General features: G+C 42.6%; 2 protein-coding genes across 2 annotated transcripts in view; both read left to right on the top strand.

Annotated features, from left to right (window-relative positions):
• Positions 1 to 1,492: 1,492 nt before the first annotated feature.
• ATP5F1A (ATP synthase F1 subunit alpha) lies at positions 1,493 to 9,518 on the top strand. Its single transcript, XM_033087610.1, has 12 exons — positions 1,493 to 1,647; positions 3,172 to 3,250; positions 4,071 to 4,240; positions 5,859 to 6,032; positions 6,114 to 6,280; positions 6,465 to 6,613; positions 7,007 to 7,158; positions 7,276 to 7,500; positions 8,027 to 8,134; positions 8,254 to 8,398; positions 9,009 to 9,159; positions 9,294 to 9,518. Exons 1-12 carry the CDS (start codon positions 1,588 to 1,590, stop codon positions 9,373 to 9,375), a joined length of 1,662 nt encoding a protein of 553 aa, XP_032943501.1. The 5' UTR covers positions 1,493 to 1,587; the 3' UTR covers positions 9,376 to 9,518.
• Positions 9,519 to 17,073: 7,555 nt separating this feature from the next.
• PSTPIP2 (proline-serine-threonine phosphatase interacting protein 2) overlaps positions 17,074 to 26,292 on the top strand; it is a 75,738-nt gene continuing 66,519 nt past the window's right edge. The window contains exon 1 of the mRNA XM_033087851.1: positions 17,074 to 17,256. Within this exon, the coding sequence (XP_032943742.1) occupies positions 17,224 to 17,256 (33 nt within the window). The 5' untranslated portion in view covers positions 17,074 to 17,223. The remainder of the gene's footprint in view (positions 17,257 to 26,292) is intronic.

Genomic DNA, 26,292 nt, shown 5'->3' with positions numbered 1-26,292 from the left:
TTATATTAGAGAAAGTGGACTATGTACTCAATTTGTTGTGATGTGTAGTTGACTGTCAAATAGTGCATCAGATTTAACACCAAATAATTTTCTTCTAAGTCATATGCACATTTTAAATGATTAAACCTTTCTTTACAAAGGAATTTTATTAACTAGCCAATACCATATTGTATAGCTTTCTGATTCTTTTTGTTTCAAATATATCTCTGCTTAGTAACCAAATTTCATATAAGTTGGTACAGCCCCTGAGTATGGGGGAAAAAGTTATCTTTATGTCCTTGTCCACTTTAATAATCACTACAAATTTCACAAAATATCCCTGCAATTTTGTTCTTTTTGTAAATCAATTTTTTTTCTATTCCCACCAGATTCCCAGGAGGATTGTCATATTTACTCACCCATGGCTCACTTCGAAAAAGTGGAATATTAAAGGGATTGCTAACCATACATTTGCAAGCTATGTTTTAGGAGATGACCTTTTTAACCCAGATAGTTGTATGATCCCACTTAAGATTTTGGGTGTAAACCAGGATTTGGTGGATGAAGCTGGAAGATGCTTCTCAGAAGTTACAAGGCAACGTTAATAGTCTCCACTGTCACAAAATACCCAACATCCCCCAAATTCTGTACATATCTAAGTATCACCAAAATTCTGAGAAAAAAGTCCTGCTCCAATCTTATTGGGTAGGCATAGAATGTTATTTTAATCATTCTGTTCTACTCCAAATGGAAAAATAGAGTCTACTGTCATGAAACTAGTTGCTGATGGAGAAAAACAAGCTTTAGTATAGTCTGGCTCAGAGTCTGGTACAGACACTACCGGTTCTGGACCATTCTTCTCAGTAAGGTTGGCAACCACTCTACTTGGTACTCCTTGTACCTGTTACAATTTTTAAACAATTTGCTCTAATTCTCAGACAGAATTCTTTTAGGTCGGTTCTAAAAGAACTGCGATTTTCCAACTTGAGTGCATATCGGTATGGGTGCTTGTCAAAATTCAGATAGCCCGATTTTCGACTCAGGGTTTGGGGTAGGGCCCAGCGATTTGAGTGTCAACACGATGGGCAGAAAACGCTCGGTGGAGGACACGACGGGGGGAGGGGAGGTAACAGTTTACTGTTGCTCGGGCACCAATGTTCAACAGCTGTAGCCTCGGACTAGACACCATCAACCCGCCTCACAGTGCAGCCAGCCTGGCCTCGGGACAGGATGACACCAACAATATCTCACACCCCAGATAGAGCCTGAGAACTGCTTCTCAGCGGGTTCCGCTACCCACGTGGTCACCCTGGGCAACCACAAAGTCGACTGGAAAGACCAAAGTAAATGTGTAACGAATGTCTGGGCTGAAGCTGGCAAAGGTCTAATCAGTCAGTTTGAAGTTTAAATCTGAAAATGATTCTTTAAGAAAAAGTAACCACCCTACTCCCCGCAAAAAGGAGATTCGCGTCCGGAGGTGAAAGCTAGGGGCGGTACTTCCGGGTCAGGTGGGAAGGCTGCCTTGACCTTCCTCGCCGCTCGGCCATTTTGTCCCAGTCAGTCGGAGGCTGCGGCTGCAGAGGAACCACCCGGAGAGAAGCTGCAAAGATGCTGTCCGTGCGCGTCGCCGCGGCCGTGGCCCGCACCCTCCCTCGGCGGGCCGGGCTGGTGAGCGCAGAGAACCGGCGGGAGGGAGGTGGCCCGGTGGGGTGCAGGCGGGTGGGTGACAGTGCACTAGCTCGGGAGCTTTTCCTGCAAGGAGGGTGAGGGGCTGTGCCGGGCGCCGCCATCTTGCAGCGCTGGCCGGCGGTGCAGGGCTGGTGGCCGAAGAGCCCTTTTGCTCGTCATCCGTGCGGGACGGTGCAGAGTGGTGGAGGGGAGACGGTGACCTTGATGCTGTCCAGAGATGGGGCCTCAGGAGGATTCCTGTCTTCTGCTGAGAGCGGCCCGCGAGGGGCCTTGGGTGAAGGTCAGGGTTTGGGCGCTAGAAGGTGTCCGAGGCCTGCTTCGAAACGGCGAGGCTCGGGCCCGCTGATTCTCCGCGACTCCCTTGCTGAAGGTCAGAGCGAGCTGGGGAAGCCTGACATTGTATGAAGGTCAGCAGGCCCCGGCATTTCACCTCTGCCGGGAGGGGTTCAGAAAAAAGCAATAAATAGAGGTGGTTTTCTGTATACTTCGGAAGTCAGTCTCTTAGTGCTGAAATACTGAATACTGAGGCGATTGTGAAAACACCGCACAGGTGCAAATATGCTTTTCATGTTACCGATAACCTTGACAGCAGTGAAGCTGGCTTCTAAATTGTCTCGGTCTGGCAGAAGACTGCTTTGTGGTAGTTTGACATGTTTTAAGATTTCGTTCCTGAGTAATTGTTAGACCATGATTGCGAACTCGAGGAAAATAGAAGATAGGTTGGAAAATACTTGTGAAAAGTTAGTGCCCTTCATTACTTAATCTCCCTTGAACTTAAGAACGTAACCCTTAAGTCCTGTGTAAACGCTTTTGCATTTGGTTTCTCCCCCCCCCCCCCCCCCCCCGTCTTAAAAGTAGTCCCTATTTGAAAGGTGAAATTAACATACTGACCATTTTACTGCCGTAACAACCGCTGGTAGTATCTTGGATTTCTGTTGGCAAAACAAAGCATTTTTAGTCCTTTTCATCCAGATCCTATAGAAGCTTCAGAATGGACACAGCATTAAAATTCAAAGGAGGGGGGTCCAGATTGTTGCAGGTTTTGTTGAAGGCAGTATAAAAAAGTTGCATATGCCAGACCTCGTTTCTAATCAAATTCCAACATCTACAGGTTTTTGTTTGCTTGGGGTTTTGTTTTTGTTTTTTTAAATAGGAAATCTAGTGAGATTTGCCCCTTTTAGGAAACAGTTTATCTGATTGACAATTTCCACAACTCAGTTGAATTATATCTAAAGTGAAAATAGTAATACCTGATATCTTTAAAGGGAAAGATACTTGTTAACTGTTGTGAGTACTTACAATGTATCAGGAACCATATAATAGATTTTCACATATATCAAAAGGTATTTCCTCATGCGATAAATACTCTTCCAATTTTAGGCAAAATATTTTGAATATAATTAATATTTTTACTGATAACTCGATCAATTAAGCCTGCATTTAAGCTTGCCAGTTTTATAAAGTCTTTTAAAAATCAGATTTTTAAAAATATACTTGCTCTAGGTCTCCAAAAATGCTTTGGGATCATCTTTCATTGCTGCAAGGAACCTCCATGCCACCAACACTCGTCTTCAGAAGACTGGTAAGTAATTATTTCTAAGTCTACACCACACTATCTTCTCATTAAAAGAAAAATAAAAGAAACATAGTTGTTGCAGTTTTTTTCCCCATTTGTTAATTTTTTCTCAATTTTAGTTATTACAGAATGTCAGATTCTTAACCTATAAAGTACCAGTTAGCCCTGTCAGTAGATTTGCTTGTTGTAGTGAAATGAGCTACATTTATTATATATATTTCTCTTTTGACTTTAGTACAGCTTCTTTGTTCTGATAATGTTCCCTTGGCTGCAAACAGAATGTACACATGTCAGGTGGTGGGCACGCTTTCTGATCTTTGATTTTTTTTTTTTTCCTTTCCTAAAACACATGAGAAAAAAGGGAGCACTTTTTACCTCTGTTTTTCAAAGGCAGTAGCTGCTAATCTATGAATGGTAGGGAAGTGGGAAGATACGCATAGCAACCATAGTAGAAGATAGAAAATATTTATTTTAAGGGTATTGCTCAAAGGCAATAGCTGCAAATCTATGAATTTTCACTTTGCAAATTTGGTAGAGAAGTAGAGAGGGAAGCATAGGAACCAAAGGAGTAGGAGGTAGAAAATGCTTATTTTGATTTTATTTGCTTATTTGGTTTACATTTATCTTGTGAAGTTTTCTTTCAGTCACCTGGGTTCACTGTCATAGTAATAGGTATCAAGCTTTTGAATTGAAGCATATATATTACATTTTGGAATGTAATTTGATTATTATGATCACGAAACTATAGTTTTTATAGTTGGGGAAATGGGCTTTGAAAAGATTTTGGGACCAGATAATTTTTGTAATAGAGTTGTCCTCTCGATAGGCACTGCCGAGGTGTCCTCTATTCTTGAGGAACGCATTCTTGGAGCTGATACCTCTGTTGACCTTGAAGAGACGGGGCGGGTCTTAAGTATTGGTGACGGTATTGCCCGTGTACATGGGCTGAGGAATGTCCAAGCAGAAGAAATGGTAGAGTTTTCTTCAGGCTTAAAGGTAAATTATAAAGTGAAATTTTGTTATTTTAGTACCGGCGTCTTCATTCATTTAGTTATTCATTTAGTAAATCAGAGATTGTGTCCAATTTTTTTTTTTTTTTTAACTTAAAATCTTAATCTGCTTCAGTGTTTTGGGAGGAGGGGGTTTTGGTCATTGTCATATGTTGTGAAAAGAATAAATTTAAGGGTCTTGGTTAACCAAGTTTTTATTCTAGGGACTGACTGATTTACGTATAGGTTCTATCCACTAGCTCCTAAATATACACTTTAGTAAACCTTTACCCAAATTCTAAGAAGTTTGATCTTATAATAGACTCATCTTATACAAAAGCATTTGATAACTTCAACAAAATTCATTTCTGGTGGACAGCTGAAAGTCATTGACTTTGTATTTTCTAGTAAGAGTAGATCTGTTATTGAGAGGTGAATTAGTGGTGTAGCTGTCAGAAGCTGACTGGCGATATAAGTCCACTTCTTTTTGTTAGGTTGAGCCTAGTGGGCCAGTGGGATGAGAAATAAAAGTTGTAGGGTCATGGGTTCTCTGAGGAAGGCAGAGCCCGATAATCTGGATGGACCAGGAGCAGCGGGATTATCCGCTAAGCCCACAGATAGGGGAAAAGAGCGTCTTGGTCTTGTTAGTGTCTGGGTATGGAAAAAGCCACTTAATGTGGAAGACTAATTATAGAGCCAAAAATTCTATCAGTATCTGTAAAACCTTGGCTAAAAATTTAAGCTTTTTTATCTTCGGTGTATGTATCTTATATATCTTTGAAAGGTTAGGCTGTAATAGGTGAACTCTTGAGTTTCCTTTTAGCTTTTAAGAGTCTTGACGTGTACTGTCCAATAGAACTATCTTCAGTAATGGAAATATTCTGTATCTGTCCTGTTTAATATGGTAACTATACGTATGAGACCATTGAGCCTGTGACACATGACTAAAGGATAATTGAAATTTAAGAAGCCATATGTGGTTAGTGACTTAATGTTGAACATCAGAGATTTTAAAGATTTTGTACCTCCAATGATATTCCATGATATTCTTCTGTTTATTCTAAGTACTTCTCCAGAGCTTTCATTACTGACCACACTCAGATCCTGGAATAGCCTTTTTGTGTTAGTCATGATTTAGGGACCTAAAATCTTACTATTTTGAAATACAGTTGTAATGATGAGAGGTGACCCAGTACTGTTATATTGTAAAAATGTGTTCTTTATTGGGTAGCTTTTAATTTCACTTTCTACTAACCTGACAAATAGAGGTTCTGATTAGATAATTGAACTGTGTATGGCGAATCTCAAAGATCAAAAGATGTAATAACCAAAGGAAATGATTGGAAAAAGCTTAACCTGTTCAATTGCTTTGCTTTGAATTCTCTGCGGATGCGATACGGAGCTTGATAGGTTTATAATGTTAACTCTTAAGATTATTTCAGGGAACATGTTACTATTTTAAAAGTCTTAACCAAAGAAGATTGTTTATTGGAGAAACACGAGTAAACCCAGACCTAAAGGACAATACTGCTTTTTCCTCTCCCTATTTTCGTATCATGTAGTATTAGCGTATAGGAAGAAAAGCCCCTCAGGCTTCATTGGTGTTCAATGTATCTTCCATGTAGGGTATGTCTCTGAACTTGGAACCCGACAATGTGGGTGTTGTCGTGTTTGGAAATGATAAACTAATTAAGGAAGGAGATATTGTGAAGCGAACAGGAGCCATTGTGGACGTTCCAGTTGGCGAGGAGCTGTTGGGTCGTGTAGTAGATGCCCTTGGAAATGCCATTGATGGAAAGGTGGGTTTATCATTTATTGGATGTGGTTGTAGCTTCTAACAAACATCAAAGCTGATTGTTCTGGCTTCCTTTTTTTAACAGGGTCCAATTGGTTCCAAGACCCGTAGGCGAGTTGGCCTGAAAGCACCTGGGATAATTCCTAGAATCTCTGTGCGGGAACCAATGCAGACTGGCATTAAGGCTGTGGATAGCTTGGTGCCGATTGGTCGTGGTCAGCGTGAGCTAATTATTGGTGACCGACAGACTGGGTAAAGACTCAATAGCTTATTAAAAGTTCTAACAAAAATTTAAAATTGGCTCTATGGAAAGATTTAGGCTTGGAATGGGAGAGTAGAATGTGACCGTGCAGATCAGTCATAGTAGTGAAATTTTAATTGGGAAATCCTTTGAAGTGTTTATTTAGTAAGATTTGTGTTTACTTTCTTTTTAAAGCAAAACATCAATTGCTATTGACACAATCATTAACCAGAAACGTTTCAATGAAGGAACTGATGAAAAGAAGAAGCTGTACTGTATCTATGTCGCTATTGGTCAGAAGAGATCCACTGTTGCTCAGTTGGTGAAGAGACTGACAGATGCAGGTATTAAAGAACTTCAGTTCCATTGCTGTCATCTGGGAGTCCTATAGCTGTCTGTCTTAGGATAGCGTCTGCTTAATGTTGAGACTGATTTTAATTACTCCCTAATGAACTGGTCTTTCTATTGATACAATCAAGTAAAACAAAACAAGAAATAATAGCATAAAACAATAAATTTTAAGGTTTTATCAGTTTCTTTCAAATAGAAGCTATTTGGTTCTGGTTTATCTTTAAAAATTTATTTTTCAATTACCGTTGACATACAATATTAGGCTCTGGTTAATCTTGATAGTAAATCACTTAGTAGTAAAGCACTCATAATTTTTATTATAGTAGCTTCTAATTTAAAAACCATATTGACAACTTTGTAAAACCTAAAATCTGTTTCCTTCTCAGATGCCATGAAGTACACCATTGTGGTTTCAGCTACTGCTTCTGATGCTGCCCCACTTCAGTACCTGGCTCCTTATTCTGGCTGTTCTATGGGAGAATATTTTAGGGATAATGGCAAACATGCTTTGATCATCTATGACGACTTATCCAAACAGGTCAAAGGAAATGTATTTTTAGGATCTGTTTGTACATTTGTACCACAGTGGAAGTTGACAAATGTATTATAACTTCTGTATAACAGGCGAATTTCACAACCCTTTTCTGTATTGTAGGCTGTTGCTTACCGTCAGATGTCTCTGCTGCTTCGCCGACCCCCTGGTCGTGAGGCCTATCCTGGGGATGTGTTCTACCTCCACTCCCGTCTGCTAGAGAGAGCAGCCAAAATGAACGATTCTTTTGGTGGTGGCTCCTTGACTGCTTTACCAGTCATAGAAACACAAGCTGGTGATGTGTCTGCTTACATTCCAACAAACGTCATTTCTATCACTGATGGACAGGTATTTTTATGATTAAAATAAGTGTAAAAGCTTAGGTTGATTCCAATGCATTGGTTGAGACTAGTGGTTATGAATGATTTGTTAAAAGCCTTTTACTTTTTATTATGGAACATTTTCAAATGCATATGAAAGGCGAATAGTGTAGTAAAACCCCATGCATCTCTCACCCATTTATCAGTTCATGGTATATATAGAGCATTTCATTCTTGGCTTCACTTGTACCCACCACTGTTCTTACCCCTAGATAATTTTGAGCAAATCCCAGAGGTCGTGTTACTTTACCTGTATATATTTTAATAAAATGTTACCTATTTTTTCCCCACGTCACACACATATCCTAATCTCAGCAATGGAATATGTAGGTTGATTTGGGTTGTGAAAGATTTGAGGGGCTCTACCATAAGAAGTCACTTAGCATTCTTCATCAGAGTTTTTAGGCTTCAGTTTTTTTGAAGCACAGTGTCTTAATTTTATTTAAATGCTTGATTTCTTTACATTTGCCAGCATGTATATTCTTACGTTGCAGATCTTCTTGGAAACAGAATTGTTCTACAAAGGCATCCGCCCTGCCATTAACGTTGGTTTGTCTGTGTCCCGTGTTGGATCTGCTGCCCAAACCAGAGCCATGAAGCAGGTAATTTGCATTACTTTGTCAGGGAGGGGTATCATTAGGTTAAACTCAATATGTATTTGTATAGTGCTGTGTCATTAAGTATTTTTGTACTGTATGAGTTAACCATTTCTGTATTTCAGGTGGCAGGTACCATGAAGCTGGAATTGGCTCAGTATCGTGAGGTTGCTGCTTTTGCTCAGTTTGGTTCTGATCTTGATGCTGCCACTCAACAACTCTTGAGTCGTGGTGTGCGTCTGACGGAGTTGCTGAAGCAAGGACAGTATTGTGAGTTTCTCTTTTCATTTGGTGAAGCTCCTACTGTGTGTTAGGCTTGGGACTATCACAGCTCCGTATAACTGTTGTAAATGCTCTTCTCTTTCATCAGAAGCTCTGCCCTTTGAATGCAGTTGATGCCTGTTTTGTTTAATTTAAATAAATTAAATAATCTAATTAAAAACATTTAAATGTAAATGCTACAAACTTAAAAACTGGGAAAACTTTACTAAATATATTTAATACCTTTCTTTCGGTGATTAAGACCTATTAGATGTTCCGTCTCCTCCCCTTCCTCTTCCATGAGTGTGGAATTTGGCAAATTTAGAAGAACTTATTTAGTTTATCAATGTAAAAGTTGAGCAAATTATTTATATCCAAACAATGTAAACACTGTCAGATGATAAACAGTGCTTATGGAATATACCCCAATACTACACTTCAGGTCTTGCAAGAAAAAAGCTTGCCTGGGGAAGGAGGTAGGAAGGAGTTTCTCACTACGAAAGTGAGAATAGGGACTATGTAGAGAAATGTCATTAACTGGAGGAAAAAGTAAGTTTCTTACTTTGGTGACATGGCATTTATTTAACAACTCACTTGGCATTCTTTTCTTTCTTTTCAGCTCCCATGGCTATTGAAGAACAAGTGGCTGTTATTTATGCTGGTGTAAGGGGCTATCTTGATAAACTAGAGCCCAGCAAGATCACAAAGTTCGAGAATGCTTTCTTGTCTCATGTGATCAGCCAACACCAAGCCCTGTTGGGCACTATCAGGTATGAACACAATTGATGGCTTCTGTTTTGTAAGTTTTAAGATACAAAGTCTTGTTAAAATTCTTTTGTAGTTAGGCTAGTGGTTGAATTTTTGTCTGGGTCAGAACTGATGATCTGCTTTCATTTCCAAATAGGGCTGATGGAAAGATCTCAGAACAGTCAGATGCAAAGCTGAAAGAGATTGTAACAAACTTCTTGGCTGGATTTGAAGCTTAAACTCCTATGGATTCACATCAAATACCAGTTTGGTTTTGTCATTGTTTCTTTTAGTAATCAGTTCCATTTGTAAAGGATTATTCTCATACTCCAGATGTACAGAAATCACATTAAAAATAAAGGTTCCGTATTGCTTGGTGGTTTTCTGTAGTTTGAGTGATTCTTTAAAAAAAAACACCCAGATTATTTTGAGGATTGGTAAACATGCTTCTTTCTTAGCTTATTTTACTTGACTGTTATTACAATCAGCGAGCTTAGATAATTCGCTGCTTAGTTCTTTGCAGGATTCTAGAGTGGTTTGCGATTAACAAGAAATTCATAAACTGGATAACTGGCTGTATGTGGCAAAGTTCACATTTGATAATGTTGGAAGTGTCTGGCTTCTGCCCAGAAGACTAATCTGCATAAAGAGGTACTATAGGCAAGAGAAGAATACGACAACTAAAATTCTCAAGGAAATGAAAAAAATAGTAATGGAAGCATGAAAGATTGGGACAAAAACTGAGAAAGGAAATACCAGAATGAATAGAATTATGCACGTTTGTCAGTATCCTATCGTGTAGCTTGTTTACCATAACTTCATAAAACAGCTTTTAATTATAATGTAATCCAGTTGTTAAGGTATTTTTGTTTTTATTTAGGAAATCTTTAGTGACGAAAGACATATTTTATACTAAAAGGTTTGCTTTTGTCTTAAGACCTTAACCTGTGTTAGAGTTTTCCAGAGAAATACAACAGAGGATGTGGAGAGAGATTGTGGGGGCTAGCAAGTCAGAAAGGGCAGGCGGGCAGGTTGGAGACCCAGGGAAGAGTTGGGCCTGGAGACAGAATTCTTCCTTGGTAGACCTCAGGTTTTTCTTTCAAAAATATGGTGAATGTTTTTTCAAGAGAAAAACCTGAGGTCTACTAAGGTTTTTCTAGATGGGACCCAACCACGTTATGGGGAGTAAGCTGCTGTACTCAAAAGTCTACTGGTAAAAATTTTAAGGTGTTAATCATGTCTAAAAAATGCCTCAAAACAATGTCTAGACTGCTGTTTGACCAAAAACTGGATACCGTAGCCTAGCCAAGTTGACACATAAGACCATTACAATCAATCTGGAGTTAGGTTTTTGTGTGGAGGTCAGAGATCTATTTTCCTTTTCCATATGCATATTCAGTTTTCCAGCTCCATTTATTAAATGGCTCCTCCCCACTCCTATGTCCTGTGCCGCCCTTTCCCTGGTAGTTTTGCTGAGCCAGAGCTCAGCTCATTGTATTGCAGCAGCAAACCAAGAGAAACATTCTGAGATTTAAATGTTATTTTTTATTAATCTCTCAGACTGGTGAGATGGGAGACTTCACAGACTGTTCTCACCAGGCGTGCCTAATATACTCTGCCTAATGGCCCTCTTGTGTGACAGCCAAATGGCTGTCAAAATGTGTTTTTTGTATAGCTTATCACTGGTGAGTGGTTAGTGAGAAAATTAACATTGATTCAATATCTTGCAGGCAGTCCATTGAAATTTCCCCAAAGAGCTCCCTATCATCTTGCACAACAGAATTTTTAACACCAGAATCCAACTAAAGTTTACATATTACATTTCCTTTGTCTATTTTAATTCTTCAATCTATTTTAATTTCAATTTATGATATCCCATTGGTCTTGTTTGTTTTCCATGACTGAATTTTTTGAGGAGACAACTAGTCCTGTAGAACATCTTACAAATTGAATTTGAGATCTCAAATCAGAGTACTGCTTTTGTTATTCAAATTGTCCCAACTTTGGCCATGGGGGGCTCTTTCAGTTGGCTCCTGTGCCCCAATTTTGTGTGTCCGTGCATGTATGTGTATGTATATACGAAGTGTGGTAAAAATATGGTGAATGTTTAAAAATTTTAAAAAGTTTCAAAATTGCAGTAAAAGACATTTGCCATTAATCCCCCCTCAAAATACTCCCCCTTGCTTCAAACACATCCTATCTTTCTTGCCACTTTCTGAAGCAGTTCTGGCAGTCCTCTTTCATGAGTGTCTAGTCACATTGTCGTGGCTGCCCCAATGTCCTGAATCAATTCAAAATGGTGACCTGTCATGGTCATTTTGACTTTGGGGAAGAGCCAGAAGTTGCACGGTGCCAGATCTGGTGAATAAGGTGGATGAGGACACACCGTCATGTTTTTGACAGAAAATGCCATATCAGAAGTGGTGTGTGACATGGAGCATTTCCGTTGTGATCACAACATGGTGAATGCTGCTGCCAAGTGCCATCCAACAGAAAGGCAGGGATCTTCAATATGGGAAGCTGCGTGTGGAACTTTAGTAACAGTGTGACAAGTTTCAACGTGTTCGGTGCAGTCAGGTGTGAGGTATGGTTGAGAGGTGTTTTAAAGTGTGCCGTAAATCATGACAGCACTCCGTGTCACACATCACTTCTGGTATATGGCAATTTCTGTCAAATAACATTACAAGGTGTCCGTATTCACCGGATCTTGGCACCATTCGAATTCTGGGTCTTCCCCAAAGTCAAAAGAATTCAGGACATCGAGGCAGCCATGAGGCAGCTATGACAGCGCAACTAAAGACACGAAAGAAGACTTCCAGAACTCCAGAAAGTGGCAAGAATGATAGGATAAGTGTGTTCAAAGCGAGGGAGAGTATTTTGAGGGGGATTAATGGCAATGTGTCTTTTACTGTAATACATTTTGTAAATTTTTATTGGGGAATATTTGGAGAGTATTTTGAGGGGGATTAATGGCAATGTGTCTTTTACTGTAATACATTTTGTAAATTTTTATTGGGGAATATTGGGGAACAGTGTGTTTCTCCAGGGCCCATCAGCTCCAAGTCATTGTCCTTCAATCTAGTGGAGGACGCAGCTCACTGGCCCATGTGAAAATCAAACCTGCGACCCTGTTAAGAGCTCGTACTCAAACCAACTGAGCCATCCGGCCGCCCCAATTAATTTTTTATTGAAACAGTCACCGTATTGTTTGATCACACCTCATGTATGTGTGCTTTCTGGCACTACGAGATGCTCCTGGCTTACCTTACATATTTCCTTCCCGAGCCCTAGAAACAATCAGTTTTGTTTTGTTCTACAAGTTATATATTGGTCCTGTGTAGCACAAATGTATCACAGATTTCCTCTCCTGTGGCTTACTGTTCACTCTTAACAGCTTTTGATGAAAAAAAGTCCCCCATGTACACTAGGCTGTGTTTTGTGACAGTAGATAGCCAAGTTTTCCCATCTTGAAACTACTTTGACCAGAAATGGATCCTTTGAGTCCCTTACCTGATTAACTTTCACTTACAAAAATTCAAATTTTGATGGTACCCACTCCAAGTAACCCTTGCTTAGTTGGCAGACCTCAACCACTACACAGCTAATCTCTGGGCATTGACGCCTCCTCCTGAACATTTTTCCTGTATATTCTATTCCTGTCCTGTCCTGACTCTGCTCCATTCGTCAATCTACTCAGCTTCTAACCTTAGTGACAAAATCCAGCCTCTACCTTTGACGTTGACTTGGCAAACCTCTTAACACAGCTTACTCCTGCCCTTTTCCAGGTCATGGCTTCTGCTTGGCCAGGTCCTGGTTCTGGAATCCTATCTGGCTTTAGATACTTGGACAGTACCTCTGCCAGATTTGCTTCTGCTTCCTGGAAGGGAGGGATTAGACTATGGGAACAAATAAAAATCGGTATTTCTGTTGAGGATCAGAATGAGTTCACTGAATTCTCTGGCTGGCTCCATCATTGTCTCATCCATGAAAGTACATGAGAGAATACCCTTATCTTATGGTGCTTTGGAGTCGGAGAGGTAAGATACCTAAGAGGGAACAGAAATTAGAGAAAACAAAGATATGTCATATATTAAGGGCTGTGATAAAGACAAGTTCTAGAAATTCAAGAAGTGAGAAGACACTGAAGGCTGGGAAAGGTGGAGAAGGGGAGAGAGGATGTGAAACTTGAGCAGGAGGAAGAAAGACCCAGGTAGCCTGCAAAGCACCCGCAAAAATAGGGTGGCAGGACAGGAGCCTGACTGAGGGGTGGGGAGGAAGCTGTTGAATGAGATGGGGAAGGTCAGGCAGAGGCGGGTGGGATTGGTTCTAAATGGGCAATAGGGAAAGTTGGTGGTTTTGTGAGGAGGAGAGACGAAGAAAGCAGTGTTTTACGGATGAAAGGTTAAGAAGAGTAACCTGATACAATCAGTATGAAGTTGGATTGGCAGTGGGAAGAAAGAGGAAGTAGAGGGATGTAATCCTAGATACCAGGTTTTCAAAAGCGTGAAAGGAAATGTGATTGTAGTAGGCGTTATTTTTGTCACCCATCATCCATTTATTCCATTTCAGTGCAAAGATCCCAAATTCCCCCTGGGGAAATTTCCCCTTCCTCCACTGCTGAGACTATAGATGGATACAACTTTTCTGGAAAATAATTTGGCAATGTATTTCAAGAACCTTAAAAAGGTTTACATTCTTTGACCTGTAATTCAACTATGAGATTTTTTTTTTTGATTATTTTTTATGGGGATGCATGGTTTATTTAACATTAGAAAACCTACAGATTCTGTGCACCACCTTAACAGATTAAAGGAGAGAAATCCATATACTCATTAAATGCAGAAAAAGCAACCAAAATGGCACCCATTCATGTTAAAGCCTCTTAAGCAAGCAGCAGTAAAAAGGAACTTCCTTAACCTGCTAAATGGGTATTTACCAAAAACCTTCAGGTAATTTGTCATGTGTGTCGCTTAACTCTTCCTTAGCAGAGAATCCTTTGTTGAATTACAGGTGTTCAATTTGTGGTAACTTCCAGGGGAGATTTCAAGAAGCATCCCTTATGCCGCCATTTCTGTAATGTCAACTATGAGGTATTTTAACAAGGATTATATAAAAGATACTTATCATAGTAATATTTCTAAAAGCATTAGGGAAATGCTAAGAAAGTATCAGTATATCATATCCACTTGATGGGAAATTATGCAAAAATTAAAAATGATACTGAAGTTTCTTTTTTAATTTTTCCAAGTTTTTAATAAACTTACACAGTACAAAGTCAGAGGCCCAAAAAGACATGAAGTGAAAATTAGGTCTCCCTCCTTCCTATGTCCCTCAGCCCCACCCTCTCCTCAGAGGGAACCATTTAAAATGGGTGTATGTCTATTCTTTTTCCTCCTCACCCAAATGGCAGCTTTTTTTTACATGGTTTTCCCTCAATAATAGATATATGATTGTTCCATATCAACAAAGATCGTCCTCATTTTTTTATGCTTGAATATGATTTTATTGTATAGATATATCACAATATATTCAGGTAATTCTTCATGGATGGACATACAGTTTCAAATCTTGCTAGAATAACCTCTCACTTTGCACATGGGAGAATATATTTGGAGGGTAAATTCTTTGACATGGAAATATTGGGTCAAAAGATAGGTGCATTTAAAACTTTACTGACATGGCCAAATTTTTCTTCAGAATGATTTTCAATTTTACATGCAAAAGTGTCTGGCCAGTAGTACTGTGTGCTATGGAGCTTTCTGTTAGGAAAGATATATTTATGAGGACTTTAGAAAATGCTTCTGAAATTTGTTAAGTTAAAAAAGCAAGCCTCAAAATTTTGTGTACGTTAAGAACTTAACCATGCAAATGTATACTATTGGGAGAGGTTATGCCAAAATATTAAGTGGTTATCTTAAATGTAGTGATCATTAAATTTCATTATTTTATAATTGGTGTAGTAGTGTTATTTAACTTTGTTGGTGGGATGTCTCAACTTTGTTATAGACCCTTGGATATAGTACACATTTTGCTTGTCTTTTTACTTACAACACCTGTCCAGGTGATGAATTTAGTAAATGTTTGAGGGATGAATATTTTCCAGCTGCGTGATCAACCATTTGTAATTTGTAATCTTGCCACCAGGTGGTGGAAGAGAGTTAAAATTCAGGTATATTTGGGACCTGACCCTCGAAAAGAAAGCACAATGTAACATGAGAGCTTGTAAGACTTCCTAAGACTGTATACATATATATGTATAAAATTAAAACTTAGGCAATTAGAATTGTATCTAAATTATTTTATTTTTTTTTAAAGATTTTATTGGGGAAGGGGAACAGGACTTTATTGGGGAACAGTGTGTACTTCCAGGACTTTTTCCAAGTCAAGTTGTTGTCCTTTCAATCTTAGTTGTGGAGGGCGCAGCTCAGCTCCAGGTCCCGTTGCTAGTTGCAGGGGGCGCAGCCCACCATCCCTTGCGAGAGTTGAACTGGCAACCTTGTGGTTGAGAGCCCACTGGCCCATGTGGGAATCCAACCGGCAGCCTTAAGTTAGGAGCATGGAGCTCTAACCGCCTGAGCCACCGGGTTGGGCCCTCTAAATTATTTGTTTTAAATCTTCAAAACGTCCAGGAAAAGTTTTGGTCCTGCCTTTGGCCCTTCAGCTTCTTTCATTTCCCCAGTCGGTACTATTTCTTATGCCTCTTGCCATTTAGCCTGTCCTGGTGCCCTCCACGGCCTCTGCTGCCTCCTGACGGTGCTGTCAGTCTTCCTTCTAACTTCACTGCTTTCCAAAGAGATGAACAATCAGATGAAAGGATGCATGCCCTTGGAGTGACCCAGTGGGTGGAGGCCACAGCTCCATCATTGTGGTTGCGGACAACTCCACTGATGAAATTGCATCACAGTGAGACTGGGAGTGACAATACCAGGCAGAATATTTTAGTTGTCCTTCAAATGCCCCCAACAATTGATCTTTCACTATGTCTGGACTGAATTAGAACCTGCTCAAGAGGCAAATGCCTTGGGATGTGAGTTGGGCATGAGCACTCAATCTTGGTACCCTTGACCTGCATCCTGTCCTTGAGTAGATCTGCCCTAGGAGTGATGTGTCTTTAGCCCTGACTGACCCAGTTTAGAAGGGCAGAATTCTAAACCAGCTCTTCATCCCCTAAATACCCTGAGATCTTGGGCAAGTCAGTCAGCCTCTCTGGGCTTCAGTTTGGGCTCAGGGCCCAGAGTGCCATATTACTACAAAGCAGGGATGAGTCCAACTTGCCCCGGGATTATGTTTATGAGGGTGTTACTGTTATGAGAGAGTGGAGGGAGAGGAAGGAGGCTCAGGGCTCCTACAGCGGGAGTGGGATCGGTAAAAAAGGGTTTTGGGTTCTGAGAATGGGAAATTCGAGCTGGCAAGCTGTCTTTCAGGGCTGAGCTCCTGGACACTCTATAAGGACCCTACTAAGGGATTTAGAGTCAAGGGGGAAAGTATGAATGACTTGCTTATGACTTTTAGACTAAAACGTGGCGGAGGCTGATCTGAAGCCAGCGCACCTGGGGTCGTGCACGCGGCTCACTCAAGCGTCTACACCTCACGTGGCCGCTGGTATTGTCAGTCCTCAGGCTTTACGGAGCTGGCACCCGATCCACGCGACTACCTTCTGATCAGGCGGGTACCCTCCATCACCTCGCTGAGCCTGGATTTCTCTGCGAGGAATTCGGTCGAGGGAGGAAGGGGCTTGTGGGCAGGAACGGAGCCGGATTCCGGCGACTTTTCCTTCCAATTCTCCGAGGCTTCCTGAAGAGGAGGGGGGACCGAGGGCTCACTAACTGGTCGTTGGCTGAGGCCGTGGGGCTTTAAATCGGCTCGCGAGCGTGAGCGGCGGTGGGGACTCCTTGTCCCCGCCGGGAAGGGGGCGGAGCGCACCCACGCGGCCTTCGGAGTGGGGCGTGGTTTAGGACCCGGGGACGGGCCTCCAGGCCGGGGCGCAACTCCGGAGTTGGGCAGCGGGACCGCCGCCTGGACTGCTAGGCTTCCCAGCGCGCGCCGCCGCTGCTCCGCTCTCCTCTGCACCCGCGGACGCGCCGGCCATGACGGGCTCACTGTTCAAGACGAACTTCTGGGTAAGTCGGTGGGGAGGGCGGCCGATCGCCGGCTCGGGACCAGCGGCGGCGGGCGGCCAGCGTGGAGCCGCGCGGAGAGCGGGCGGGCGCCCCAGCGGCGCTCCACTCAGACACCGTGCGCGGCGCCGTGTGCCTGGGGCTCCGAGGGCAGGGCCGGCGGTGGGGACCCGGGTCCCGCTGCTCAGGGGCAGAGCTGGAGCGGACGACCGGCCGCAGTTCCTTCTCTGCCGCGGCCGCCAGCGCGCGGTGAGTCCACAGGTCCTCCGGTCCGGTCCCCAGGCTACTCTCTGCCGCCCATCACCGCAGCCGCGCGTACTCCTGCGGACGAGTGTAGTCCGAGACCACCATAGAGTCTGCACATCCAGCCCTCATCTCACAGATGAGGAAACCGAGACCCCAACGCGTTCGGGGAGAATAGCCGGTGACCCCAGAGGCTGCGCGGTGAGCGCATTTGGGAGAACCTGGGGTGAGCTTCGCAGGGCTGACAGCGGCAGTCACCCTCAAGGGATGTTTTTTGTCCAGGTCTGCAGAAACGTACTGCCTGTCAGAGCCGGGTTAGCGCCCGACTTTCCCCTGCAGACCCTAGAGGGCTTTTCTTGCAAAAGCTTGTATCACATGGCAGTCCTGTTTCCTGAGACACCCCCCTCCTTACTCTCCCGCCCAGGCCTTGACCCCAGCCGGGGAGGAGGCCGACATATGTGAGTTCCTAGGGCTGGTGGAGGCATCCAGTCTGGGTAGGACCGGCTGACGCAGGAGTTGGAAGAACTGCCCTCATCCCTTTAAGGCAGTAGCAGGAAGTCAGCACACCTCAGAATTGACCTACAGCTGCCAAGTGGCTCCAACTCCTTCCTTGGGACCCTGCTTGCTCTGCATTTAGCTTCACGGTTGCCTGGCAGGACCCTGTCCCCCATCAGGGGCTGCTGGGTGGAGAAACCTGGCAATGTGGCCTCAGGGACAGTTTATGCCCTGCCTTTTGAAGTCCCCTTTCCTGGAGTTTTTGAGGTTCTCCTGGGGCACTGCCCACCTATAGGATACAGAGCTGCAGAGATTCACAGAGAGTGAATGACATCATAGCTAGCCCTGTGAGGAGACCTGGGAATTTTTCAGGTAGAATATAGGACTTTTGGGTCCCATGACAGACATTGTGGGAAAAAGCAGTGCCAAGAGACATGCCTCCCCACCCTACCCCCAAAGTGTGACCCCCAGTTTTCAGATCTCAACCCAAATGTCACCTCTTCGGGGAAGCCTTTCCTGATTGAGCCAAATAGGCCCTAATCACAGGCTAACCTCATGCACATTCAGTTCCTTCATAGCATTTGTTAGTTTATGGTTTTGAATTTGGGGACCTACAAACACGTGAGCACCTTGTGGACAGGTACTGTGTTGGCTTTCAATGCCACTGCCCCTTGCACAGGCTGACATATAATGGGGGCTTGGCAAATAGTTGTTGAATGAGTAAAGTGGATCTGTAAGGCCAATAGGACGTGTGATGGGTGAGAGCTGCAGTCTCCATCCTCAGGGGCTCCCAGGCCACAGAGAGGCAGGCCCCCAGCTGCTCCTGATACATACGTGCGGGAAGTAGGGAAAGGGGCAGAAATGAAGCCTGGTTTGGGATTTAGAGGTTGTGTGATGGTTTGGAGAGTGAGAACTTTTGGGGCTTATATTTTCAAAAGGTACCTGAGATCCTGAGATACTTTGCAAAGGGTATCTCCCATCTCTAATTTCCTGTGACATTTTATGTCAAATAATAAAAACAATTAATAGCCAATATTACTGAGCACAGAGTCTATGGGAAGCTCATTTGCTAAATGCTTTACACATACCACTCAGTTATGCCTCACAACTACCCCATGAGGTAGCTTACTCCCTATCCCATTTTATAGATGAGGAAACTGAGTGGCAGAGAGATTAAGCAACATTGCCAAGGTCCTAGAGCTGTTAAATAGTAAAGCAGGAGTGCTTGGACCAAATGCTCAGTGAGTGCCTCCAGGAGGGTGGTGCTGAGCAAGTGTCCCAGCAGAGCTGTCTGCATGTCTGTCTTCCACGGCAGTGCCAAAGGAAGTTGGTGGGTCACCACTGGACCTTTATATAAATATGTCTTTCTCCTCCAGCTCCAACCATGAGCTCCTGGAGGATGGGCCCTGGTTGTCACCATCAGCTGAGCTCCCAGCAACTGCCATAGTGCTTTGCATTGGATGCTGAAGAGTCAGGTGGATGGGATAGTCAGCCAGGACTTGGGAGAAGAGGGGCAGCAGGGAAACTGTTGGGGATCTCAGGGGCTGCCTGTGAGGCTTTCACCCTCTCAGGCAGTAGGGAGGCAAGGTTGTTGTGAGCACCGACAACAAGGGGATGACAATGATTTTCATGTTTCAAGGATGAAAGTGTTGTGATAGGATAAGGTAGGAAACTTTGCCAACATACGCAGGAATCAGTTGACTGAATTTAATAGATATTCATGAAATACCTTCTCTGTACAAAGAGCTCTAATAGAGGGGGCATTTGCAGAGTAAGACCACCACCTTGCTTAGAAGGTAGATTTCTCACGAGGAAGTGAGGCTTTGGCCTTGAATGCCTAGCCTCAAGGATTTGGAGGAAGATGGGGCAGGGCGTAGGGAGAGTCCAGCAGGGGCCAAAGAAACTGGGCCGGGGATAAAAGGGGTCTGTTCCAGGGTGGAGACCATAGAGAGGGGCAAAGGAAGAGACCGGTGGGAGGAGTGGCAGAGGGTACAAGAGTTCAAAGCCACGACATGAGGCCACCAATGGAAGGTGAGCAGTAGGGAAGAGGAAAGGAGGGCGCCCGTAAACTGGAGAATGAGTGTGGGCCCCCGAAATAAGGAAGTTAGGAGGAGGAACTGGTATCTGGAGAGAGAGGGAGGAGGCAGAAGCGATAGTAACAATGTGTTACCCCAAGTGTAGCACCGGGGAGAACCCAGGCACAGTACCCTAAAGCCCCAGCGCCGTGCCTGGGTCGCTGGATGTGGGAAAGTCTTGGATGGATGTCTGGTGAAGGGACAGGTGGCAGGGTTTGGAAATCTTTTAATAAACAGTGCAAACATGTCAGTGAGTGCTCTCTGATGTCCGGTGGTCAACATTCTGGGTCTGAAGGGCTGGTGGATGACCCCAGCCCTTTGGAAAGGGTGTCCAGGGGAGGGAGTGCGCAGAACAGCGTGAAGTACAGCAGCGGCATGCGTTACCAGCAGAGGCTCTGAGGTAGAAGGGGTTCGAATCCTGGGTCTGCCCCTTACTAGCTGGGCAGTTAGTTGCTTCGATTCCTACAAGCCTCAGTTTTTCCCATGTATAAAAATGAGGATAATAACAGTGTCTACTTCACAGGACTGTTGCGAGGATGAAATCAGAGCTTAGTACACTGCCTGGCACATAATAAGCAGTTGTTGATTGTCAGCTGTAATCAGCACAGAGGTGACAATTAAAGGAAGTAGGTGACAGTCACTCAATTGAGGAGAAAGAATGAAGGGGTAAGAAGTCCCCAAAGAAGCACTCTCGGTGAATGCCTGTGTTTTGGCAGGAGGAGAGAGGGGGCAGAGAAAGAGGCAGAGGTATAGGGCTACAACAAGGAAAGAACGACCACAGGCCCAAGAGAGGGGACGTTCCGTGGAAGTTGAGGGGCCCATGGTCAAATTGGCTAGATGTTCCTGAAAAGGTATGAATCAGCACATACATCATAAACAATCGTATTCAAGTGCTTACGTGGAAATGCTTACGTAAAGGAACCATTCGGTGGATCTGTTTGAGGAGGGGAATAGAATACACAGTGTTCTTTAACACTGGGATCAGCCCCAGTTTATTGAGATATGGAAAACAAAATCTGAGTTTGCCTGACAGGAAGCACACCTGTGTGTTGTTTCTCTTCACCCTTCCCTACGCACACCTCCTTTGTGGCCATGTGGTTAAGTGGTGCTGAATTTGTCTTGGTTAATGTGGATGGTACCTTGTCAGAATCAGACAGACAGTGACCATGGCTGTGCTTTCCAGACCTCCAGGGAAATGGTTGGGCCACAGTAGAGGAAAAATCACACTCTTTAGCATGATCAGACACATGACAGACACAAGTGTCTTTCAGATGTGGACATGCACAGGTGACTGTAGGACCTGCTCCAGAAGAGGCAGATGTCCTCCCGCCCCAGGAGAGTCCTACATTTCTCACTGGGGTGTGAAGCGCAACCTGTCCCTGTATGTCCTCTGGGTCCTATTTTGACCCAGCCTTCCTGATCCTCAAGGCTCTAGGTTCAGACCAGCTTCCTAGTCCTGGTCCCAGCACTACCCCGCACCCCCTATCCTGTGCACCTGCAAAGAGCAGAGCCTCTCTGCTCTGCCTGGGGGAAGGCTTGGGACTGTCTGAACTTGCTTAGTGCCCCCTGGGCTATCCCTATGCTCTAAACCTTTGACTGTTTTGGAATCTTGTCATTTCAGGGCTTTACCAGAGCTTGAGCTGGTTCGTGCTGCATCCAGCTTTGCTCTGTGACTTTTCTCTATACAGTGTAGGAGGCTCCATTTTTTTTCTTAAATGAACAAAGAAGAAAACAGGTTATCACACAGACACTTCATGCTGACCCCATGTGCTATTTTGTGCAATGTTTAGGCTGTTGCTTTTTTTAATACTCTCTGTTGGAAACTGACCCCTAGAAACACACCACTAGGACTATTTCGTATTATGTGGCTTTAGTGGCAAATGAAAGGCAAAACCATTGGCGATTGTACTTCTCCAATTTATTCTTTCTAGAGCCAGCCAGTAGGATCTATCTTTAAAATAATGATCAAAATCCTCTTTTCTTGTTTTATCTTCTTAAAAATTTAATGAGAGGCATAGGACCCATCTTTTAAGGAAAATAAAAAGTTCTTATTGAGATATATAAAACAAAATCTGAACAAATGGAAAGGCGTAGAGGGTTTTTGGCTGAGGAGAATTAACAAACTTAAAAAAATCAGGTAATAGGGGTGACTGGTTAGCTCAGTTGGTTAGAGCATGGTGCTAATAACACCAAGGTTGTCGGTTCGATCCCCGCATGGGCCACTGTGAGCTGTGCCCTTCTTAAAAAAAAAAAATTAAAAAAAAAAAATAAATCCTAAACCAAGAAAAAAAAGAAAAAAAAAAAAAAAGTCAGGCAATACAAGCATATGCTTTAAAAATCCAAATATTTCCAAAAGACTTATAATTAAAAACAATGTAATTACTATTTATGTTGTTACAGCATATAAAGATTATTGATTTCAAAGCTAAGTAGTATATTATGATTAGATCCTCATTCTTGTTTTTCCTGGACTTTCTAGTTGCATTTTTTTTTTGGGGGGGGTTGGGGTATTATTCACCTTTATCAGAGAATTTTTTCTTTTTCATAAGTAAGAGGGTTTATTTACAGATTGGATCTATATAGTGAGTGCAGAGTTCAAAGTTTGATGTCTCAGGTACCGATTATGGAAAGGCCTAAAAATATACACAGCACATGCATGATACATGCATATAGTTCAAGTTCATTTTAAAGTCAAAAAGATTTTGGTGTGTGTAAAACTTGGTATAAGTATGTATGGATGCATGTTAATTTATGGATTTTCTGGTGAAAGCATGTATCAGCCAATCAAAGCAAAATACTGGTTATATCCAAATATATACATTATCCAAAGTATCTTTATTTGGACTAGTGGATAATTTTGCCATTAATATTTTATAATTCTCATTTACTGTCCCCTAAATGTAACCAAAATGTCCATTTTTGTACGTAGCTTGTTATAGGAAAAATAAATATCATCTAAATTTCATATTAATGAAAAGTTCATCTTGAGTAGGAAATGGCTGACATTTTTCTTTCCTTGCCTACACTAGAAATCTCCAGCTTTAACAAAAATGAGCTTTAAATTAGAGGAGCTGTTGGTTAGCTTCATAGAATGCCATTGTTATTTTTAAAAAGATCAAACTGTTAAAAATTTCTACCTAAATAAGTGAGGATGTTAATTAAGACATTGTTGCCAGAAATTTAAAAACTCTTAATATATTTTAAAAATCCACGAAGATGGCAGAACCATACGCTTTCACTCCAGAAAAGTCAGGCAGCGGGAAACCAGATACTTCGGACACCTGCGTTCGAATAGCTGGCTATGAGTCTTACCACTTCCAACAAGGCCTTGTAACTTGCCTCTGAGTCATCGGTTTCTTGTTTCCCAATAGCATGTGTGTGAGGAAAGTAGGAAAATCAGATTTCTCGAAGACTCAGTAGACTGCTGGCTTTCATTAAGGCTGCTTTTTGGGATTTGCTTTATCTTTGAAGCTTTGTGCATTTTGGGCTGAAGGTTAGACAAGAGTCAAGTAGGAGACTTCTGCATATCTGATCTAGCTTGTTGTTCAGGAGAAGAGGAAAGCTTTTCTCATCAGCCTTAATGTTCTCATCTTAAACTCTTTACACTGTTTGTATGTATAAGGTTGGCACAAGGCAATTTTAAACCCCAATGCACAAATCCATAACATTCGTCATTATGTATCTTTCGGAACAGTGAGTGTCAGAGCTCACTGTTCACAGATGACTGTTGCATTAGCATTGCCCAGGTCACACTGGATTGTATCAGTGGCTTATAAACCAACTGAAGTCTTTCTTTTTTAACAGAAATGATCACAGCTAAATATTTGTGAAAGTAAAACAAAAGACTATTCGTAGATATTTAAAGGCTATATTTACTCTATCTTTTGTTTTCAAAGGCTGCAGTGATCTTAAATATTTTTTCACAGAGGACTATTAATTTTTGAAACATACTACTGTTTGCTTATGGGAGTAGATTCCAGTTTCAAGTGCTTTTATAACTCCCACGACGGGGATGTCCAGTACAGCATAGAGAATATAGTCAATAAGATTGTAATAACTATGTATGGTGTCAAAAGAGTACTAGACTTATGGGGGGAATCACTTGTAAGTTATATGAATGTCTAACCACTCTGCTTTACACCTGAAACTAATATAATATTGAATGTCAACTGTAATAGAAAAAAAATTTTTTTTAGATAAAAAAAAAATCACAAACACCCAAGAATGGGACTAAAAGGTCTACTTATCTCATTGATATCGCACTGTTTTTACAACTATATTTTAGGAGAGGGAGAGGGAGGGAGGGATGGAGGGGTGGGGAAAGAGAGAGAGAGAGAGAGAGAGAGAGAGAGAGAGAGAGAGAGAGAGAGAGAGAGGAAGATGAGAATAAAGACTAAGAAAAGTTGTAATGACAGAGGACGGCTGACCCATAACTCTCACCTTCAACATTCCCACTATGAACCGCAGCCATGAAACTACTTGCTCCACTCCACTCCAAGGGGATTGGGGATTGGGGGTGGGGTGGGTGGATGTTTCCTTGGCCTACATCTTTAAGCCTTTGCATTGACCTCTACTCCCGCCTCTAGGTCTGGGTTGGGGACTTTTTCTGAAAGTCCACTGCATATTTCTAACTGCACTTATCACTCTATATGCAATCATGTTTCCTTGCCTGTCTTCCTCATTAGGCTATGGTCAACTTCTGTCTCATTTACCTCTGTGTTCCTGGATCTTGACACAGTTCTGAGAACAGAGGATATATGTATGCTATATAAATGTCTAACGAGTGGTCAGACATTTATGTACTTATGCAGTGACCCCCAATAAGTCTCGTACCCATCTGACACCATAGATAGTTATTACAATATTATTGACTATATTCTCTGGTATCCTGGCTCTGCTCCTTTCAAACTGAGGGATGTGCCCTTGTTTACATGACTCAACCTTCCTGAGCTTCATATCCTCATCTGTAAAATGATAATTATACTTAAATATGTATATGTATTTTGGAAATACTTTATACAGTCAAGTTTGTTGAGCTCGTCTTTTATGATTTCATCTATTACATACCAAGGTTTAAAACTCCTCCCTGCACGGAAAGCTTGATAAACACTGAATTATTTTTTCTTTGCGTTTCTCTAGGGTCCAAGTTTTACTACTATTTAATTGTCTTCATGTCCGAACCCTTAGGTGTTCTGATGTTTGTGGAGCCAGAGATCTGTGTGGCCTTCAAAGGTCAGGAGAAGAATGACATCTGCCCTCAGAGGGCCTACGCTCTTGTTAAGGGGCAAACACACGTGCAGGACACTAATCAGAAACAGGTTAACCTCCTCTCCTCACACTAAAAGGACAGGGTTATGAGAGCAAGATTCTGGGGCAGGTGCTATGGGGGACCGGTTCCTAAAAAGTGCTAAGATAGCACTGGGCATGCGATAAGATGGGGAAATCTATGTGCCTAGAACACCTCAAGGGAGGATACGGCAGGGTATGGCACTGGAAGGAATACTTGAATAAGCTGTTGAGGGTAGAGGGACTGAGACCCCCAACCCCACCAGAAGGCCTTGCTTGAGTGAAAACAGTTGATAGTTTTGCAGCCCTCTGAGAGGCTGAAACCTGGTTAACTGTTGGACTGAATTTTGTTGAGTGATGGATGCAAGGTGACACGCTGAGAAAATGGTCACCAGGGTCTTTCATCTCTGCTCTTACCCTGCAGTGCTGAGTCTCTACTCCTCATGGAACATTACGTTTTCTATTTAAAGAATAGCTGCTTGAAGTGACGCGTTCATAAGTGGCCACAAATGTCTGAGATCCCTAGAAATACAGGTGTCTACGTCTCTACCTACACTGCTCCAGGGTGTGGTTGCCCTGCCTTTTGGAATCTGCCCTGAGGATATAATCCGTTGTTATCAAATATACACACTAAGCTTCCTCCATCCCCAAAGATCCAGGTCCTGAACTGGGGGTTGAAAAAGACCTAAGTTCTCTGGAATAGCAGGTATTTACTTCAGGCCTTGGTCAGCACTTCTGTTGATGGCCACATCTGGACAGTTGACCAGTCCTGTGGGCCATCTATGCCCCGCTTAAGCTTCCTCATCGCCCTGTCCTATGTTAGCACCTATCTGTTTAATCAGGATTCCCACATAATTCCTGCTCATAAGAGTGGTTGGCCTGATTCCCACCAGCCTCAGCCCAGGGCCACTGTCTTAGCTGGCAGGGCTCTCCCTGGCTG

The sequence above is a fragment of the Rhinolophus ferrumequinum genome, chromosome 19 (genome assembly GCF_004115265.2).
Source record: "Rhinolophus ferrumequinum isolate MPI-CBG mRhiFer1 chromosome 19, mRhiFer1_v1.p, whole genome shotgun sequence".
In the NCBI taxonomy this organism is placed as follows: domain Eukaryota; kingdom Metazoa; phylum Chordata; class Mammalia; order Chiroptera; family Rhinolophidae; genus Rhinolophus; species Rhinolophus ferrumequinum.
The sequence above is the reverse complement of the archived record's forward strand: the minus strand, read 5'-3'. Positions and strand labels throughout refer to the sequence as shown.

What these genes read in the sequence shown, in the direction of transcription:
- ATP5F1A (XM_033087610.1), top strand. Translation starts at nt 1,588, where the DNA reads ATGCTGTCCGTGCGCGTCGCCGCGGCCGTGGCCCGCACCCTCCCTCGG. An exon ending in ATGACGACTTATCCAAACAG is followed by an intron (nt 7,159 to 7,275) that starts GTCAAAGGAAAT and finishes TCTGTATTGTAG; the next exon opens with GCTGTTGCTTACCGTCAGAT. An exon ending in GCCCTGTTGGGCACTATCAG is followed by an intron (nt 9,160 to 9,293) that starts GTATGAACACAA and finishes ATTTCCAAATAG; the next exon opens with GGCTGATGGAAAGATCTCAG.